General features: G+C 48.3%; 1 protein-coding gene across 1 annotated transcript in view; it reads left to right on the forward strand.

Annotated features, from left to right (window-relative positions):
* Positions 1-20,050, forward strand: part of NDRG1 (N-myc downstream regulated 1) — a 43,639-nt gene extending 23,589 nt beyond the window's left edge. The window contains exons 8-16 of the mRNA XM_019724134.2: positions 548-634; positions 2,883-2,939; positions 9,073-9,176; positions 10,649-10,705; positions 11,450-11,501; positions 12,658-12,705; positions 13,658-13,693; positions 15,777-15,828; positions 18,299-20,050. Coding sequence (XP_019579693.1) covers positions 548-634; positions 2,883-2,939; positions 9,073-9,176; positions 10,649-10,705; positions 11,450-11,501; positions 12,658-12,705; positions 13,658-13,693; positions 15,777-15,828; positions 18,299-18,540 — 735 coding nt within the window. The 3' untranslated portion in view covers positions 18,541-20,050. The remainder of the gene's footprint in view (positions 1-547; positions 635-2,882; positions 2,940-9,072; positions 9,177-10,648; positions 10,706-11,449; positions 11,502-12,657; positions 12,706-13,657; positions 13,694-15,776; positions 15,829-18,298) is intronic.
* Positions 20,051-20,965: the final 915 nt, after the last annotated feature.

Here is a 20,965-nt window from a genome sequence, read left to right on the forward strand (position 1 = left end):
TTTTATTCAGTCATATGTATTCTGCCTGCTCATTATTTTCTGGACTTTGCTAGAGGTTAAAAATGCTGACATGAATACACAATGATCTGACTATGTAGATTTGGATAAGGTCTTACCTGTATCATGTACGTATATATGTGCATATATTCTAGAAGTAGTAGGACCCTTACTGATTGCTACAGAGCATGTATGTGCCTGTCTGATTATGAGGTTGATGGTCTGATAGGCCCATTTCACAGCTGGGAGAGCTGAGGTCAGCGAGGTGAAGTGACTTATCCAAGGCAGGTCTGCCGAGCACTTGTAGTTCTGCTTCTCCTATGGCTTACTCTTTTTGATCCTTCGGGGACCCAATCCCATATCTACTGAGCTGGAACCTCCATTTTCCCCAGGGGTGGGGGGGGGTTGCTGAAGACTCTTGAGAGCAGCAGCCTGCTCTGGTGGCTCACACAGGCCCTTTCCTGGTCTTTCCTGCATCTTTGGTTTGACTTTGGTCTATAGTATCTCAGTTTGCTGTGCTGTCTCTCTTACCTCATGTCTTGAATTGCAGCTGAACAACCCTGAGATGGTGGAGGGTCTGGTCCTCATCAACGTGAACCCTTGTGCAGAAGGCTGGATGGACTGGGCTGCCTCCAAGGTGAGTCCAGGGGCCTGGGCCAGGCAGCCGGAGTCCCAGCATGCAGCGGGCAGGTGTGCCTGCCTCTGCCTGGAGTGGTGGTGGCCCTGAGATCTCTCCTAGCCCCACCCCTCCGTCACCCCCACTCCCCACGCCCAGCTGAGAAAGCAGGTTTCCTCTGCTTTGCTTAGAATAGTAACCAGGACCTCAGCAGTTTGCCATTCAGATTTCAAAAGAACACTGCTGTCTAAGCCAGCTATACCTGTGGGACATGGATCCCCGAGCCAACTTTGACAAGTGTAGTCCGGGTTAAGAAGTATTTGCTGGGGACATAACATCTGCTGGGCTTTGCTCTAGATGCTGAGAATAAAAAGATGAGCAAGACAAATGTCTCTAATCTCAGGAACCCACATATTATTAATGAAAAACAAATATGTATTTGATACTGACTATGCCACCTTGTTTAATGACAATAGTAATTAACAAACATGTAATGGGTGGTTATCAGGTGCTATTTCCACTCTCCGTTGCTGTGTATGCATCACTTCATTTAACCCTCATGGTGCCTCCAGGAGGTGGGGTTGTCATACCATTTCCAGAGGGGGAAGCTGAGGCTCGCAGTGGCTCAAGAAGCTAAGGTCACACAGATCGAGGCAGAAGGAGAACTGGGGCCGAATGCAGAGCCCTTGGACCCGTGGTCCTTGGGCCTTCCCTCCGTGCCGTGCTCACCCCCTCCCTGGGCTCCCTTTCAGCAGGTGTCAGGTGCTCACCTTGTCCCAGGCACAGAGGGGGCAGGACCTGTCCCTGCCTGAAGGACAAAGGGCCTATACTGTCTCGGGAAGCTCTGCTCTGGCTGGTGGCCTAGGCTTCCTTGTTTATCTTTTTAAAATAATTGCCATGTGTTTTTTTCTTGTTTTTTTGGGTTTTTTTGTAAAAGCCCCAGTGTTTGCCAAGGAGGTAGGGAAACTGGTCCAGCTGAAACAGGACAGAGCCTTTCAAGCTGGGGTCCTGGTTTCTCATTTTGAAAGTGTGCTTTTGCCAAGTTCGGTGGGGGGGTGCTGTCAGGAGCAGAGGGATTGAAGGGGTCATACCCCTCTCTCCACCTCCCACCCCTGTCCTGGCCAGCCAGTCTGATAGGCATTTCTGCCCGGAATATTCTGCCAGAAGGCAGGAGCCCTTCCCTCCTGTTTGCATGACATTCAGGAGCAGAATACACTGCCTGTTTTTTATTTTATTTTCCAGCAAAGGAAGTGACATTCCAGTCAGCCAGTTTGGCTCCTCGGTAGCTATTCTGAGCCAGACGTGGAGGGCTGGGGACATTGGCCACTGGCTAAAGTGGAGCCTGAGAAATGTTTGTGGGGTTTAATATCTGCAATATCCTTCCTTTTCAACCCCAGCCCTGGGAGAAAAAAGGTGTCAGGCTTTGGGGTCAGATCCTGTGACGTGTGCCGCTACTTTACATAATCCTAACCTGGATCTGTGACTTGGAAGTTCCTCGCACCCCAGGTTACAGATGAGCAATCTGAGGTCCAGAGGCTCTGCAGCCTACACAGGGTCACACAGCTGGCATGTGGCAGTCAGGGGTCAACTCAGGACTCCCGCCGGTCCCTGCCTGACACTGAAGTCGGTCAGCACACATTTATGGAGCTTCTGCTGTATACCTAGCATTTTTGGAGCTCCTGCTGTATATTTAGCATTTATGGGGCTTCTGTTGTATACCTAGCATTTTTAGAGCTCCTGCTGTATATTCAGCATTTATGGAGCTCCTGCTGTATGCCTGGCATTGTCGTTGGAGAGAAGTAAAGAGGAAAAGGTCGTCAGTAACCTCAGTATATTCAGAGAGAAGAAACTAGCTTGAGGGGAAATCTGGAGGCTGAAACAGGAAGGGTAGTTTGAGGTAAGCAGATCCTGGGGTGTAGACTAGGGGAGCTCCATGTTTGTTTAGAAACAAATGGACAGGGCCCTCCTGGTTGAGGACTTGCTGCATAATGGAGTAGAGAAAGCTAGGAGCGAGCTGGTTCTTTGTTTAGCATGCTCCGTGCATCTTCTGTGCCCATGGCTCTGAGAATAAGGAATGAATGGAGACCTCAGCTGCCTTCTAGAGGCCCCAAGTCCAGTAAGTAACCAGAGACAGGTAACTGAGTTCCCATCAATAGGGCTTCCTCAGACCTGAGTGCCAAGGGACCCCAAGGGCCGTGGGGTTTGGCTGACCTCGTCTCACTGCTGCTGATGCCTGCTTCCTAACTCCACCTGTTTTTGTCCTCCCCAGATTTCCGGATGGACCCAAGCCCTTCCAGACATGGTCTTGTCCCACCTCTTTGGAAAAGTGAGTAGCATGGCCAGGCATTCGGTCATTCACTCTGAGCAGTTGTGTGCTGCCAGGCACATAGGGCATAGAGACCAACAAGACATGAGTGAGTGGGCGCCACGTGCTGATACCACCAAATAATGTGACATTATTCATAATCACCAAGTCGTTTGTTCTCTTTTTAACATGTCTGCGGCGGGCCGGCCGCCACGAGTCGAACGGTTCCTGACAAGGGGAGTGGGAATGAAAAAAGGCACTCACACTTTGATGATGGCGATCGCGGACCCCAGTGTTCCTGGAGACGCTGAGTTTATTTTGTCCCCAGAATTTATACCTTCTGTGGACGTGCAGTTTAACAAGTACAAAAATGCATTACCTAGTTAACAGTAAAACTTTAACTTTAACACAGGAGACACAAAATTTACTGAAACTCCCAAATGTAATTATCTTATCAATAGCCCTGATAGGCATCAGCCTTCTGTTCTGGGAACTGGCCACTCCCACCACATTCCTGAGCAGCATGCAAGCTCTCTCCAGATGCAGGCAGAGACAATTGCTTCAGTGGGAGGAAATAGGTTAAGTATAAACTGAGCCATTCTGTTAAGGCTTTAAAGTTAACTGCAACCATGGCTCCCCACATCTCCCCCTTTTTTATTTTATATTTTTGAGATCGTGTCTGGCTTAGGTGGTCAGTACAGACATTTTCACTTACCCGTCATTGGATATCAATCATCAAAGCGATCGACTCCTGTCTTAGGTTGTAAAAACGCTTACTGATCATTACCCGTCATTGGCTACCGATCTCCTTTGAGGAAAGCCAGAGACAGCAGTGGCTTTTCCCAGGCAGGGGGAAGGGGAGGCAAGGCCTCTTCCCATATTTTTCTAAGGCAGCTCATTGGGGGTCCCCACTCGGTTTTGCCTGGCTTAGGTTGTATCTCCCTTGAGATATCTTACCCGTCTTTGGCTGCAAACCATCTTTTGGGGACCAGACAGAGAGACATGAGGTGTAAAACATAAAGATAAGCAAAGTCCTAAAAAGCCAGTCTTACAGGCTCTTCTTTCCTTAAGGAAAGACATGGGGGGACAGTCGGCTAGGCTGTTGTGTGACTACATCTCCCCCTTTTTTGTTTTTGAAGCATGAGAAACACAGAACGTGTAGTTATTTCATTTACAGCCTGTCGGAGGGCTATTTGTCCACATCTGAGGACTATGTAAAACAAACAGAACAATAAACAGAATAGCAATATCCCCAGCAAACCCTCTACCCAAAGTCTTTATCCATTTAACAGGGTCTGAAGTGGAAAGTCCTTCTGCAGCTGTGGAAAGTGAGAGCTTTTTCACACCCTAGGGGCGTGGATGGGTATCTATAGATGTCTTCTCTTCTGTGGGCTGTCGCTCATGGTATGGTTTAACACCGACCAGGAATTTGCAAAGGTTTTTCTTCCAGACCTGGAGAAATACAAGCAAAGCCTCTTCCCCGTGTTATCTTGCGGAGAGAAGTAGGATCAGCTTTTCCACGTAATATTTTAAACAAAGGTTGTAATTCACCAGTTGTCAACTGCAACTGAGGTCTAATCCAGTTAATGTCTCCCAGTAGCTTTTGGAAATTATTTAATGTTTTTAAACAATCTCGCCGGATTTGTATTTTTTGAGGCACAATGGCTTGAGGCATTAAACAATATCCCAGATAAGAGTAAGGAGGCACTTGTTGAATTTTTTCTGGGGCTAGAACTAGCCCATAATTGTGGAGCCTTTTTTGTAAATGAGCAAAAGCAGCAAGCAACTTTGGTTTACAAGAGTGGGCAAGAAGTATGTCATCCATGTAGTGGATGATGTAAATATCTGAAAATGCCCTTCGGGTAGGTTTTATTGCAGCTGATACAAATTTTTGACATAATGTAGGGCTACTAGCCATACCCTGAGGTAGCACTAGCCAATGATATCTCTTAAAAGGTTTTTGTAAATTAACAGAAGGAACACTGAAAGCAAATCTAGGGCAGTCATCAGGATTTAAAGGTATAGTATAAAAACAATCTTTTTAAGTCCAAAACAATTTTATATGTGTTTTTTGGTATGGCTGTAGGACAGGGCAAGCCTGTCTGTAAAGCTCCCATTAATTTTATGGTTTTATTAACTTTTTGTAAATCTTGTAATAATCTCTATCTACCAGATTTTTTCTTAATAACAAAAATGGGAGAATTTTAGTGGAATTAGAGGAAGCAATGTGTCCCTTTTAAAGTTGCTCCTGTACTCGCAGCTTGTAAAATCTTTTGTAGGGGGGACCTTTGATCTTTTACACCTGATAATTGTCTGATTGTCACAGGTGCTAAAACAGGAGCCTCAGGCTGTGGATCCAGCCCTGCAACTACACTTGGAGGAGAATTTAGTTGTAATCTAGGCTTTTATTTTGATTGAGATTTTAATAAAGGCCCAGTCTGCCGAGCCTGGACTAATTGCATTTGAACAGAGAGGGAAGTGAGTGCAGCTTGTAATCTTTGCACCTCTGCTTTTAAGGGGGATCTTTACCCCGAGGATTCCATTGATCTCTAAAAGGAATCTGGGGACTCCGAGGACAATTTCCTCTGTCCACAGCAACTTTAAGCTCAATCAGCTGTCCCTGAATCTTTTTTAGCTGTTCTGCAAAAGAAAGTGCAGTGCCTGCAGGCTGCTCGTCTCCTTGAGCCATAGCCACTAAAGGAGAGTTTTTGTCCCTATCATATTTAGCTACTTTATCTTCTAATTTTTTCTGGTCTTGAGGGTCTAAATCTTCCCAGTGCTCAACCGGAGCTTCCTGACAAACAGGCTCTTTGTTAACTTTAAGAACTCCCTCTAACAACTTTGCGCCCCCTCCCTCCTTCTCTCTCTCTGCCGGAGAAGCGGCAGAAGCGGCAGATGGGAGAATTTCCTCGTTTTCAGCTTGTTTCACTTTCTCTAGCTTGCAGCCCTTTTGTTTAAGTCCATGGGCAGCATAATAATCTTGTAACTGTTTTTCCACCTTTCTTTTGCAATTTTTATAAAACTTGTCTAACTGTTCTCTGCTCACCCGACTGCCACGGGCGGTAAGCAACTTCTTAAGTCCTCTAACATACAGGTCCTTGCTGCTGGCGTGACCCATCCTTTTTCCCTAACTCGGCCCTTCTTTCAAACAAAGAAAAACACTCAGGTGTCCTTCTGGCCGTGTCCCTTGCGGGGCCAAATCCGTCTTAGCTAGAGGCGCGCCGGTATAAATCCCCCGGCCTGGTGGGTTGTAAAGCCCAGTCGCCGTTATGCCATATGACAGAACCGGAACCGCAGGTTAGGACCCAATCAAGCTCCGTAACACGAAGTCGTGGAGCTATCACTCACTCACACACTCATTCGAGAGGGACAGTGCCTTGCTCACCGTGCATCCACTGATTAGCTCCAATGAGCTGGGCCCTTGCCACACGGTGTTCCTCACTATTACCCCTATATCCAGTCCCTGTTCGGGCGCCACTTGCAGCGGGCCAGCCGCCACGAGTCGAACGGTTCCTGACAAGGGGAGTGGGAATGAAAGAAGGCACTCACACTTTGATGATGGCGATCGCGGACCCCAGTGTTCCTGGAGACCCTGAGTTTATTCTGTCCCCAGAATTTATACCTTCTGTGGACGTGCAGTTTAACAAGTACAAAAAATGCATTACCTAGTTAACAGTAAATCTTTAACTTTAACACAGGAGACACAAAATTTACTGAAACTCCCAAATGTAATTATCTTATCAATAGCCCTGATAGGCATCAGCCTTCTGTTCTGGGAACTGGCCACTCCCACCACATTCCTGAGCAGCATGCAAGCACTCTCCAGATGCAGGCAGAGACAATTGCTTCAGGGGGAGGAAACAGGTTAAGTATAAACTGAGCCATTCTGTTAAGGCTTTAAAGTTAACTGCAACCATGGCTCCCCACACATGTCTTTTTGAACAGTTTGATCGAAGTATAATAAACAGCACATACGCAAGTGTAAAATCTGACTAATTCAGACTGGGTTGGAAATACCCCTCAGTTGCCCAGCTAGAGGTGACTTGCCCTGTTTCCTGTGCGGTGGCCTACTCACCAGTGTCTGCTCCCGAGCTAGAAAGTAGGACCATGTGAGGTGTGATCGTATAATACGCCAAGGAAGTAGATATTCCGTCGTGCAGTTGTGAAGTGTGTCATGCCTTTGGTCCTTGCATTGGTTTCCTGTGGCCGCTGTCACAAAGGACCATACACTACATGGCTGAAAACAACAGAAGTTTATCCTCTCACAGTGCTGGAGGCCAGAACTTTGAAACCAAGTGTTGGCCAGGCCACACTCCAAGGGAGGATCCTTCCTTGCTTCTTCCGGCATCTGGTGGCTTCGGTGTTCTTTGGCTTATGACCTCCATCCAGTCTCTGCCTCCATCTTTGCATGGCTTTTCGCTATGTCTGCTTCAGATCTCCTTCTGCCTTTCTCTTATAAGGACACTTGTCATTGGATTTCAGACCCAACGGGATGATCTCATCTCAGGATCCTGAACTTAATTACATCCACAGAGACCTTTTTTTTCCAGATGACATTCACAGGGTCCTGGGACTTGACGTGGACAGATCTTGGGTGGGGGAGGGGGGCACCGTTCAGCCCGCTGTAGTCCTCTCTCCTCTTTTATGGTTCATGTCACAGTTTGTGATACACGTTCTCCACCTTGAATATATAATCTGAACGTGTAGGAACACAGAAAACAGTCAGAGCCAGTTTCTGAGTTTCCTTGGAGGAGGGCTGTCAAGTGCAGGGTGAGAGCCAGGCCTGACTGTACCCTATTCAGTGTATCTTGGTACCCCACGTTGCTGCAGTTGTGTTTTGATCTGAAACCCCAGCATCATTCCTCCGGCTATTTTTCCTTGAACAGCCAGTTGGCCTCTTTGTTGCTTAAATGCTCGTGGACTGTTTTGACGATAGTTCACGCTTGACATCGGCCCCCCGGCTTCCTCCTGCTCCGGCTCTGGTTGCCTCTGATCACATCAGGCCATTTTGTGAAACCTGCAGCATCTGTCGTACCAATGAGAAACAGAGCCAGTTCCTAAAGTGTGTGTTTGTCCCAAATGACGTTCAGGAAGGAGCCAGGGAGAGGGGAGGCTCTGGCTGGGCCTCGCGAGCGTTAAGATCGTCGTTTCCGGCAACTTCCCCTTACATGCGTTGGATTTGTTTTCAAGCCTGAAAAACTTATGTTCAACTCTCCCTATTGAAAAACGATAATTGCTAACAGTTGCCTTGATGGTTACTGTTTACAAAGGGCTTTCCAAAGTCTACCACCTCTGTGAAATCCCACAGTCTGATGAAGTGGGTAGTAGTGGATCCGCCTCTTTTTTTTGAGAGAACTGAGGCTCAAAGAGGTTAAGGCATTTGCTTAACACTGGAGCTGTGGGAGAGGAAGAAACTTTCCTCTACCCTCAGGGTTCTTTCGGTTAGTCTAATAATTAAATAGACATGAGACACATTAGCAAGAGAAAACAACCAATTTAATTACATACATATGTGTGGGAATCCCACATATATGAGAGGTTCAGAGACAGGAAGGGGACACGGGTATATAAGACATTCTGAGCTGGGGATGACAGTGGGACTTCAGAGGGTAATTGCAGGGAGAGCACGTGTCCAGTAATTATTAGTTTGCCCTGCTCTATAGGTAGGTAAAAAATAATTTCCAGTGATAGGTCTTATCATGGGCCAGGCTTATAATTTAAATTCTTCTAGGTAATTAAGGGAGGGGTGGGAAACAGAAGTTTCTCTCGCAGGGTTTCAGTTGCTTTTAGTTCAAGATAATTCACATCCCGCTGAGGCACATCTTGGGGTGGCTCTCTCTGAACCCCTGAGATCAAGCTCCAGATCCAGGCGGACTGACTTCTCATTTAAACTCCAGAGTCATGAGCCCAGAAGGGCCTGTGTTGCTTGTCCAAGTTTGCGTTCCTTTGTGCTACTCGCTGAGAGTCGGACACCAGCCTGCATCTGGGGACTGGCTTCCACTTTCCTGATGGTTTCCTTAGTCTCCAGAGCAGTCCTGTGGATCAGGCATCATTATCTTCACTTTGTCCCTGAGTAACCTGGAGCATGGAAAGGGTTGTGAGCAGCCCAGGGCCACAGTGCCAAGGAAGGACGTGTCTCCCTCTCTACATGCAGGAGGAGATGCAGAGTAACGTGGAGGTGGTCCACACCTACCGCCAGCACATCATGAATGACATGAACCCCGGAAACCTGCACCTGTTCATCAACGCCTACAACAGGTACGGCTGCCACACAGCCACGTGGCCGCCATATATACCGGGCGCCTCTTGTAGGGCTAGAACAAGGGGTGGGGGAGAGAGAGACCATGCTATTAGTGGAAGACGCAGCCCCAGAATTTGAGCAAATCGAGTATTAGGTGCCTCCTGCAGTTCGGAGCACTTTGCAAGGAGCTGAGCTACCACTCCAGACCACTGGGGATGCAGAGATGAGTGGGATGTAGTCACGTGCCTGTACCCATGGATGGCCATAGGAAAGGGCAGATGCAAGGAGAGCTAAGAGAGAGAAGCAAAGCACTGGGGCATGAGAGGAACCCAGGGAGGCTTTTGGGAGGCGGGTGAGTCATTCCCAGGAAAAGGAAGACCTGCACATAGCCTTTGGCAAGGGTACAGCCCTTTTATCCATAGCTAGGTGCTGGTCTGGAGCTCAGATAGGGAAGGGGACAGCTCAGGGCCACTGACAGAGCCCACGGGCTCTGTCACTCTCTCCTCCCATGTGAATAATGTGACTTCATGAAGTACATAGTGTCTGTAAGAAAGTCCAGTGCTCGTTTCCTTTTATCATCCTCCCAGCCTCTCAGGGAGGGAGGGAGCAGTAAGGTCCCTAGTGTGTGGCTGAAGACACAGAGGCTGTGCCGTGGATTTGGCAGACGCTTTCTGAGAATTAGAGTGGGTCGGGCTGTCTGCTGGGCAGTAGGCGTATAGCAGGGATTAGCAACCACCCCCAAAACCCCATACACTGCTTTGCCCTCATGGAGAACATAGGAGTCAGCTGCTTCCTCCCAAAAAACCCTGTGATGAGGGTGCTATCATCACCATCATTTCCTGCTATGGAAATGAAGGCACAGAGAGGTTCAGCATTCTGCCCAAGGTCACACAGCTAGGAAGCAGGGGAGCATGATTTGAATCCACCCTGTCTGGCTCCAGGCCATGAGCTGGAAAAGGGCATCTCGTGTTGGGAGCTGCTAGGCAGCAAGAGGCTGGGTGTATATCTGCAGGGGAGAGTGGTGGGGTGGCCGAGCCTTACCCTACTACAGTGGGAAACCACTAAAGGGTTTGGAACCATCAGGTCTGAATTCTAAGGGGATCATTTTGGTTACGATGATATATAGACTCGGAGATGGGGGCAAGCGTGAGACTCAGATTAAGAGTGGAGGCTGAGACCATTTGGGGGCTGTCCATTGGTCAGGTGGGGGCGCTGACAGGGCCATGGGAAGTAGGGACCCTCTCTGGTGGAGGACATGATTTGTACTCCTGTAACAAGCAAAAAAATAAATAACAAAACACGTTAGGGACCATGAGGTGGGCTCCCTGGGAAATGTCCCTGAAACCACTTGTGTGGACCCCAGGAGGCTGTAGTGTCCCGAAAGCCACGTGACTTTGCACAGGCTGACGTGTGGGTGGTTTGCTAGCACCCGGATGGCTGGGCTCAGTGGCAGGGTCGGCTGATGTAATGGTGCTTCTGTTGTCTACAGCCGGCGGGACCTGGATATCGAGCGACCGATGCCAGGAGTGCACACGGTCACCCTGCAGTGAGTTGCTTTTCTCCCCCTCCCTGTCTGGTTAGCCTCGCTCCCGTTTGCGGGGAGGGTCTTCTTTCGGAGTGAGGTAGGACTACCGGGCATGCGCTAGGCTGTCCCCATCAGCGAGAACGGGTTGTGTCTTACACAGGGGGCTGGGCACGGGCCAGACTCACCCTTCGTCTCCCTGGGCGGGTGCCCCATTCCCAGGGTGGCCCCAAAGCCTAGGTTTGGGACAGAATTTATTAAGCACCTACTGTATGTCAAATACTGTGTTAGCTGTGCCTCACAGAGTTTGGAATAAGACTCAGGACCCACCGAAGTAACCTATAAAACTAGGTGGAAAAGACAGTGTTGGATACAACCAACTGTATTCCACCAGTAGCACCTGTGTCATTTTATATAGTTCCTTGAGTGACCCATATTATTTGACACCTGAACTTGGTACATGCCCTGTCCTTTGTCAGGCATGATCTTTTTGTCTCTGATCTTGATTGCTGGCAAAGTCCTACTCATCCTTCCTGGAGGAGAGGGTGCTTGAAAAATAAAAACACCAGGACCTAGATATTCTTTGGCTGAAATTCCTACTATGGTGTAACTGATTACCAACCCATTTTATCCTAAGAACAAAGCTGAGGGTAGAGAGAAGACAAAGGACAAAAAGCAGAGGGTACTGGGGAACCCAAAATGCATTGTCTTAGTGTGAGCATCTTGAAATGAACCTGTGTTAACTCCGCCTTCTTTCCCTGACCTCAGGTGTCCTGCTTTGTTGGTGGTTGGGGACAGTTCTCCTGCCGTGGACGCTGTGGTATGTAGAAATGAACTACTGGTGTCTGTGCTTAGTTTGACAGTGCAGTCTGGTCGACTTTATCTAAAGTCTCCCTGCCCACTTTCTTTCCCTTCTCTGCCACCATCAGGGCAGGTAATGTCTTCTAAATGCCATGTTGGCCTTTGGGCGGAGGGCCCAGCCACCAGCCTCTTTCCCTGGTGACAATCTGGCCCTGGTTACTTGGCAGTGGGCCCTCAGTCTCCTCTCCCTGCCCCCTCACTGCTGAGCTGCCGCCCATTGGCTTGTTTCTATGAATGTGTTTTTCACTTGGCTTCCTGGCCAAGACTCTCTCCTCCCTTTTGGGAGACCTGGTTGGTGCCTGACGGTCTGGCAGGAGAAGAGGCACCCAGGAGCTGGGCTTAAGCAAGGCTTTCTGGCTCATTTCACCCCTTAATTTCCACCTGTGACACTGTGGATGCTAATCAAGGACTCTACCTTTCCAACATCCCCATAGCTTGGGACATGAGAGACTTAGGAGCTATTAAGCAGAGTCCTACAGTGGGTACATGCCGTGGGCTGCACAGCAGGTTCTGCAAATGTTCATTTAGTAAAGACCTGGATGTCTTAATGAATGAGTTTCTTGTGATCTAACCCACTGGCCATAATCATAGGACACATCAATAGAGATGCATTGTTCACCAAGGCAGATGATAGTTCTGCTGTAGGGATTTTGAACATCACAGATTACAAGTTGGTATTCTGCCTAGTTCTATATACACTGGTAAGAGGGTCATTGACAAACCGAAGAGAGAAACCAGCTTGGTGGGGGTGATTTCATATGAAGAATAGTAGTTGGGACTGGGGGTGTTGAACCTGTACAATCACTGGCCATTTATTTAGCAAATATTTCTAGAGCATCTTTTACATTTTAGGTATAACAGCCCCTTTAGAAAGATAGTATCCCCATTTTCTTGAAGAGGAAACTGAGGCTCAAAGAACTTGTCCAAGGTCACACAATAGTAATAGCAGGGCTGAAATTTTAAGCCCCAAGTGTTTCATCCCAAAGCCCGTGTTCTTTCCTGTGTGCCAGTAGGGACACTGGAGCTTCTGATGACGGTGGCAGGGAAGGGAGAAAGGTTACGATGTTAGCTCCAGGTAGAAAATTAACAAACCTCTCCTCCCTTTCCTCATCCAGGTGGAGTGCAACTCAAAATTGGACCCCACAAAGACCACTCTCCTCAAGGTACAGGGGAATGATGAGCGTTTACGTTTGTTCTTTCTTAGGAGCCCCTGTGTGTTCTGCACACCTGAGTTGTGCCTGGTGGAGGCAGAACTGGTAGTCAGAAACCACAGAAATCATTATTTAATGTGTCTGCTCACACACATCTATTGGGTGCTGGCTGGTAACCCAAGGCTGCAAAGATGAGAGGGTCCCTCCCTGGGACCCCAAGAGTCTGCAGGCTACCGCTTGCAGCTCTTGGGGTCTGACCTTGGGACTGGGCTGTAGGACACCCGGCCTCGTCTGCTCTCACTACCTCCTCCCAAAACCATCCTCACCCCCTCCTCGTCCTGCTGCCAAGGGTTCCCGAACCCGGGCACTGCTCAGCTCCACTTCTGGGTAAATGCCCACAAGTGCTTGGAGTGGCTTTAACTAAGGGCTGATGCCTTTAGGTTTGGTGATTTAATAGGAACTCAGGGAGTTAACACGTTTACCAAGGGTGGGCAGTCAAGAACCCGAGGTCTTGTCTAGCAGTTTCTTTCTGAGGGAATCTATAGAGAGAATGTGTGTACAGGGCCTCGTAGAGTGAACACTTTCTGGCCAGACAGACCCTGGCAGGAACCTTGCAAGTTCCTCAAGCTCTGTCTGACCCAGTTTCTGCCTCTCAAATGAGACAGTCATACCTTCCAGGGTTCTTGGAAAACAGAGGGATACTATCTACAGGGATAGCACAGTACCTGGCTTATCAGAAGCTACAAGTCAGGGTTGCCAAGAAGACACAGCTCAGTGCTGAGCCAGGTAGTAATTAAAGCAGCCTTGCTAGTGAGGTTGGGTGTTTCCCCACCCGTAGTATGCCCAGTCCCCCCTCTGTGGGGCAGGGCAGTGGGTAGGGTGGGCGTCCACGAGGAGCTGACTCACAGAGTGTGGATTGCCTCTGCTGAGGTATTCGGCACTAACCACCTTCCCTCTCTTCCAGATGGCAGATTGCGGTGGCCTCCCGCAGATCTCCCAGGTGGGTCCCACCTGTCACCACTCCCCAGGTGGCAGGCATGTACCTCTGACGTTTTCCCTCTGTTCCTCCTCGTCCCCCACGTGGCTGTGACATCCGATGGCACTTTGTGGCCGTGTTACTGTTTATAATGGTGCTTGCACATGAGGACTCCTTTGATTCCCCCAGAAACCCCTGTGGAGTAGATGATTCTGGGGCCTACAGGGGTGAAGGCATCTGTGCAGTAGACACAGCTCGGTGGAACAGACCCGGGTGTGCCTGAGCCCCAAAACCACAGGCCTTTCCCGTGGTGCTACAGCGAGCTCTAGGTGAGGAAGAGATCAGTGCTTTGATCAATTCCATGTGGCCCCCGCCCATTTCAAAGGTTGTCTGATAGGAAAAGGAGAGTTGGCTCTCAGGCCCCCAGCGAGTGGATGATGGGATGGCTTTGAGGTCCATCTGGGCAGAATGAAATCTTAGCAGCTGGGCCACGCTCTTGGTAGAAAACCGTCTTCTGTGTGGGGTATTGAAGAAGAGGCTGAGTGGCCCTGGGGACAACCTGAGCAGCAGATTTCTGCATCAGGCAGGTACTGGGTCTTAGCTCGTTGCTATGGGTCCCATCTCACTGCAGCATTTTATTCAGAACTCGGCACAGAACCGTGGGCACAGTGGCCTTTGGCGGCTCTCTTAGCCTCCCATTGCCTGTTTCCACAGTGTCTCCCTCTGCTCCCATTAGAAAAGAACAAAGATATTTTGAACATTTTGTCTGCTCTGGTGTTCTGCCCATTTGATAGCTGGGAATAGCCAGCAGAGCACGGGATGTCCCAGTCGCCTGAGGGAACAGATGGGCTCCCAAGTAGAGCCCTGCTTAGGTGTGACTGTGAGTTACCTGCACGTGATGGAGCCACTTACCTATCCCGCCAGCTCCTAAGACTCCTGCGCAGGCAGCGTGACTCCAGGACCTTCCTTAGGTTGGCTGGGGACAAAGGCCACCATTTTTCCTTCTCTCTCCTCCCTCCCTTCCTCTATCTCTTTCCCTTCCTTTCTTCCTTTCTCTACTTGAAATGAGAACAGATCTAACCCTTGCCATAACTAAAACATGGTTTAAATGTTATGAACTAGCCCAGGCTTCCAGGAGATGAGCCCAGGGAGGACCAATTACTGTGCAATCCCTCCCCCTTCCCTCACAAGTTGGGCATATGTTTACAAAGGGTGTTCCCATCCTTTATTCCATTTGATCCTTGCAACAGTTCTTAGAGATAGAAGAGCTAGCATTGTATCGCAGTGTCGTGGAAGAGGAAATTGAGGCTAAAAGATGGGAGAGATTGCCCATGGTCTCCTAGGGGAGCTGAATTTGGGCCCAGCTATTCTCATTCCCAAGCCTACACTCTTGTTTCCCTCAGCCAAGCCCTCCCTAACTCTCTGCAGCCCCAACCTGCAGCTCTTGTCACTTTCTTACCATTGTCACACAAACCCCAGGGGGCAATTTGATCACAGCCTCTCTTTTAAATGTCAGTTGGCTCTTTGCAGAATAGTAGCAGGAGTTGGTGGAGGTGGGTGGGAACAGTGCTTTGGCTGATGACTTCTCAAGGGAGAAATGAGACAGAGGAGAAGAGACCCAAGGCAACGCATTTGAGGGTTGGAGTTAATTAGACTGTGAACGTGGCCTTTACTTGAGCATTCACTCCCAGTTTAATTAAATTTTTGAGAGCAATTGGTGGAAGTGGGTGTTCTCAGCATTCCCAACTCATTTCACTTAAAGTTGCCCTGTTGAATGATTAATTGGTTTGTCTGTCCAACTACCTATCTGTCCATCCATTCATCTATCTTCTCTGCATTTCTTTTCATCCATCCATCCATTTTTTTCCCTTGCTCCCTTCCTTCCAAAATGAATTTAAACTTTTTCTCACAGCCAAAACTCATTTCAGTGCCTATAATGACCCCATAATCTTTCATTTACTTTTGTGTATTGTCCTATCAACACGTGGTGGCCGTCTCTCTTGGGCTGGGCTCTTTAATGAAAGTGACCCCGTGCACAGCGCCATGTGGCCATTCGTGGTCTAGACCTCAGGGGACTGACTGCACTGTCTCTCCTCTTGTCCTGCAGCCGGCCAAGCTTGCCGAAGCCTTCAAGTACTTCGTGCAGGGCATGGGATACAGTAAGTACTGCACTTCCCTGCAGGTGCTGGGCTGAGGGGCCGGGGTGCAACCTGGGAGTGAGGTGCCCTCGACTGGGTTTAAGTGAGTATTCTGCATTCATACCTGGGAATATTTTTAGATTTAGGGGAGGACTATCCCCTTAAGCACCAAGGAGACAACAAACAATGGAACAATGAAAATCTTTTTAATTTTGACTATACGCTTTCCTACAAGACTGCTAGTTGCAGTGATGGTGGTGATGGTGATGGTGATGATGATGATGAAAGATTATTAATAAATCCTTTATTTTCTTCTCATTTAATCATCACAATAATCCTATGAAATACTCTTATCCCCATTTTACAAATGATGGAACTGAGGCGTTAGAGATTAAGCAAAGAGCAGAGTGAGGTTCTGTGAAAATCCTTCGAGAACCGTGGAGCTCAGAGTGAGTGGGCGATCAAGTTGCTTATGTTCAAGACAGAGGGTGTCTTCACTAAGTCATTAGATTTGGGAGTTGAAGGACTAATAGCAACATAATTCCAGGAACTTGCTGCTGCTGCGTTATTAGACACAGCCCTTTTTGAGAAATACAGTCCCATGACCCAGACAGACAAAGCCAAGTTTAGGCATCTGTCGGATGGTGCCCATAGTTGGTACTCACTGGTACGTCAGCGTGGTTCTGGCCCTGATGTGGTGCTTTTGGCTTTTTCTGCCTACTTCTTGGAATTATAATTTATGTGCCTGTCTTTGCTAGGAAGTCTCTGTACTTCCAGTCTCTCTTGCTTTTTTCTTTGAGACTTAAACTCTTTGCTCATTGAAAATAGTAACGGTATGCTTGGTAAACTGACCACAGTATTAAAATTGGCCTCAGCCATGTTTCGTTTCTAGCAAGGCTGAGAGTGGATGAGCCTGATTTATATACTTTGGGCAAGATCCATGTCCCAAGGTGCCCTCTTCCAACAGAAAACATCTGCCTGTGGGTCTCCTGCTTTTTGAGCTGCTTTCCCTGTGGGAAAGTGTGCAGGGAAAGGCAGTTAGGAGATAGCCACTGGACAGCCCGCATTTATCTCACAGGGCGTGAATCACAGCTCGTTTGTCTTGGCCTTCCCTGGGTTTGGATTTCTGCTTTGAAAGTGTATTTTAGGGAGAAAGGAAGTGAAAGGCAGGCTTTATTTATTCCCCCAAATCAGCCGAAGCATCCTGCAGGTTAAGGGGAAGACAACAGGAAGAGCTCGACCAAAGAGAAAGAAAGTGATCCTTTATTGAGCATGTACTCAAGCTGGCAGGTCAGGCGTGACTAGCCCTTTGCATCCAGGACACCATCCTATGGTTGAGAATGGAATTCTTTACAGCAGTGATTAATTCTCTGTGTGAGACTCTGCCACAGAAAGCCAACCGTGTGTCCACTGAGTGAATGATGTCACCCTACGTGCCTGAGAATATTTCAGCTGCCACGGTGTGTGATGTCCATTATTCAACGTGGCTTTGCAGTGAGGCTTCAATTAGCTGCTGTATTGTCACTGCTGCAGCAGTGACAAATCGCCACAAACAAGGTGGCTTAAAATAACAGAAATTTATCTTCTCACAGTACTACTGTTCTAGAGGCTATTAGTCCAAAATCAGGAAATGGGCCGGGCCGTGCGCCCTCTGAAGGTTCTAGAAGATTCCTTCTCTGCCTCTTCCCAGCTTCTGGTGTTGCTGGCAGTCCTTGGAATTCCTCAGCTTGTAGCTACATCACTCTGATCCCTGTCTCCATCTCCACACAGCTTTCTCCTTGGTGTGTCTGTGTGTTCCCTTCTTGTAAGGACACCGGCCACTGCATTAGAGGTCATCCTAATCCACGGTGACGTCACCTTAATATATCTGCAAAGACCTTCTTTCCAAATAAGGCTACGTTCTGAGGTTCCAGTGCACATGAATTTTGGGGAGACACGATTCCACACAATCCATCTTGGGGGACCATGCTGTCTTCATTCTACTTGATCAGCCACCTGCCATGTCCAAGGGCATTTTAAACCCCAAAGAATGGACAGTGCCCGTGATAATTCCCTGGGAGTTCACGGGCTTCTCGGGGAAGAGATGACACTACAGCTCTGCCACAAACTTGCTGTGTGGCCCCAGCTGACCTTGAGTGTCCTCCCTAGACCAGTGCTGGTTGTAGGGTCAATATTAGTATCCCCGTTTTATAGATGGAGCCAGAGGGCTCAGAGAGGGGTGCTCCCAAACTCGCATAGCTGTTAAGCAAGTGGCAGAACTGGGATGGAGACTCACCTCTGAGTTCCAGGCACTACGTGACTGCAGCAAGCGCTTACCCCATCTGAGCCTCGCTTTCTACCTGTGTGAGTGATACAGCAATGACAGTGCCCAGTGGCTGGATTACTGTGAGGATGGATGGGACACGTAGGTGCCCAGCCAGGTCGGGCACAGAGAAGGCACCATTGCTGGTGTGCAGGTGCCCATCCCTTAACTGGCCCTCTCTCTCCTCAGTGCCCTCTGCCAGCATGACCCGCCTGATGCGGTCCCGCACAGCCTCGGGCTCCAGCGTCTCGTCGCTGGATGGTGCCCGCAGCCGTTCCCACACCAGCGAGGGCAACCGCAGCCGCTCCCACACCAGCGAGGGCAACCGCAGCCGCTCCCACACCAGCGAGGGCGCCCGTCTGGACATCACCCCCAACTCTGGTGCCACTGGGAACAGCGCCGGGCCCAAGTCCATGGAGGTGTTTTGCTAGGCGGCCAACATGGACAGCCCCCCCTAGACTCTGGGATCGCTGTAGCTGCCCCCTCCTCCAGCCCCTTCCCGTCCCCTACCTGCCACACCGCACGTAACTCGGTATTAATCCAAAGCTTATTTTCTAAGAGTGAGCTCTGGTGACGACAAAGTTAGATGGGGTTTGTCGAGGGCGTCCTTTCCGAGCGCAGGGCAGGTGGACCAAAGGAAAAGAAGCATCTCAGCATCCTGTTTTCATTAATGAGTGGCCTAGTGGCCACCCTCTCACCAGCCCTCAGTGACACCCAACTGTTGAAAACAAGAAAGAGCGGTAAACACTTAATAAATCCGAGCCTTAGGCTGACCTGGGCATCCTGGTTCTAAGGGGCATTTTGTCGGAAGCCCAGCCCACCTACTTCCTATTTCCTCTCCAACTAAAGAAACACTGACCATTTTGTTTTTGGAAACAAAACTCATTTCTGCTTTGGGGAGGAAGAGAGCAGCGAATCGTGGGTTACTCTTTTTACTGGGTAAAACAGAAAGCGGGAGAAAGGTGGAGTTTATGTGGAGACTAGAAGAGTTTGGAAAAACAAATCTACATCGTTAACTTGAAATGATTTTTAAAGTTTGTGCATATATACACTTTGTAATGGCGAAGTATACAAGCCTGCTTTTCTGGCTTTTTTTTTTTTTTTTTTTTTTTAAATAGACACAACAAAAGCGGGCAACAAAATCCGGTTTTGCAAAGAAATGGTCTCAGCAAACATTTGGATTTAAGGCTTTGGCTCTGCTCTCTGCCTCCTCCTCCACCCCAAATACATGAATGAGTGATAATTTCATTCCTGGAGAAGATAACTTAGATTGGCAGTTGCTTTCCTTGAAATGGGGGGACATTCCAAACAGGAGTTAAATCCAGCTTCCAATCTTTGATAACTGGGGTTGAATCTGACCTTAAGGGCCCAACGTTTCCGACCTGGTAACATTCCTGGATCATCAGATAGAACCGTGTGCTCTTGCACAGGGTGGGGATTCAGGCGGGGAGTTGTGGCTGAGAAGATGGAAGGATTCTGGAACGTGATTTCCATGCTCTTTCCTTCCCTCTCCCCTGCCCCTCTAACCTCCTTTCTCTGAACGGGGTGGCACCACTGACATGTTGGGGCAGCGTCAGCGTAGCTGTCAAGTTCCTGTACTACTGCCTTTTGATTTTCATTTTGGCTAACCGTGGATCTTATAAGGAGTTTGATCAGTGAATGGAACATTGTGAATCAGTCGCTGGGACCTCGTGGTTTCTGGGACCGTTAGAGTTGGTAGAAGGATGTAGTCAAGCCTTCTAGGTAGCTTGAGGGGTAATGACTCAGTTTTCCTGCCACCTACCCCTGAGAGGCTCCCCCTGACATTGTGCAGAAAGGTCAAGGGTCAGGGCAGGAGTAAATGAATTGAGACAGGAAACCGTTGTGGACAAGTTTTTCCGGAGGACTTTCTTAATGAGATATTTGTATTTATTTCCAGACCAATAAATTTGTAACTTTGCAGTGGCTAGTGTCTTTCCCTCTACCTGAGAGATCATGTGTGTGGCATTGCGGTGTAGGGACGGGTCTGTCCTTACCTGGGACCTCCTGACACCTGCCCCTTACCTTTGCTTTAGAGGATCGCCGTCCAGTAAAAGCACAGTGTGAGCCACAGATGGAACTTCAAATTTCCTAGCAGCCACATTAAGAAAGATAGAAACAAGTGAAATTAATTTTAATAATGAATTTCATTTAGCCCAACATATCCAAAATTTTACAATTTCAGCATAGAATCAGTGTAACAATTATTAAGATACTTCACGTTCTTTTTCTTCATACTAAGAAAACCAGTGTGTATTTCACATCACAACACATCTCAATGTAGATTAGCCCCGTTTCAAGGGCCCAGTAGCTTGGACAACATAGTAACAACGGGATAGAGATTTTCAACCTATAATTAGAGGGAAACATTTTTTTTTTTTACACTTTATTTTTGTTTTGTTTATTTTGTTATAGAAACGTATGTCTTATACCCAATGACAACCACTGTAATGCTTGTTTCTACTGAAGAAAAAAATGTAAACAACAGGCTTTAGTATAACCTCCCGTTTTTATTTAAACTTTTAATCTAAGATTAGTTTAAAATTAACAATTGCAAAGATAGTACAAAGAGCTCCCATATACCCCACACCTAGTTTCTCTTATTATTTTACATTATTATGGTTGTCTCAGGGTCTCAGCTCCCGCTCCCCGCACAAGAACGCAGGACATGGTGAGGCCAAAAAGGAGCACCCACGGAGCCATAGACAGGGGTTCACACCAGTATTTCTTGCTTCCGGCTGGTTGGAGACACAGGAAGCAGGAGCCACACGATGCTCAATCTGCCATCTGCTTCTCTGCCAACCAACCAACCCCTTTGCTAACTGTAATCCGTGCTTG

Source organism: Rhinolophus sinicus, linkage group LG12 (genome assembly GCF_036562045.2).
Source record: "Rhinolophus sinicus isolate RSC01 linkage group LG12, ASM3656204v1, whole genome shotgun sequence".
In the NCBI taxonomy this organism is placed as follows: domain Eukaryota; kingdom Metazoa; phylum Chordata; class Mammalia; order Chiroptera; family Rhinolophidae; genus Rhinolophus; species Rhinolophus sinicus.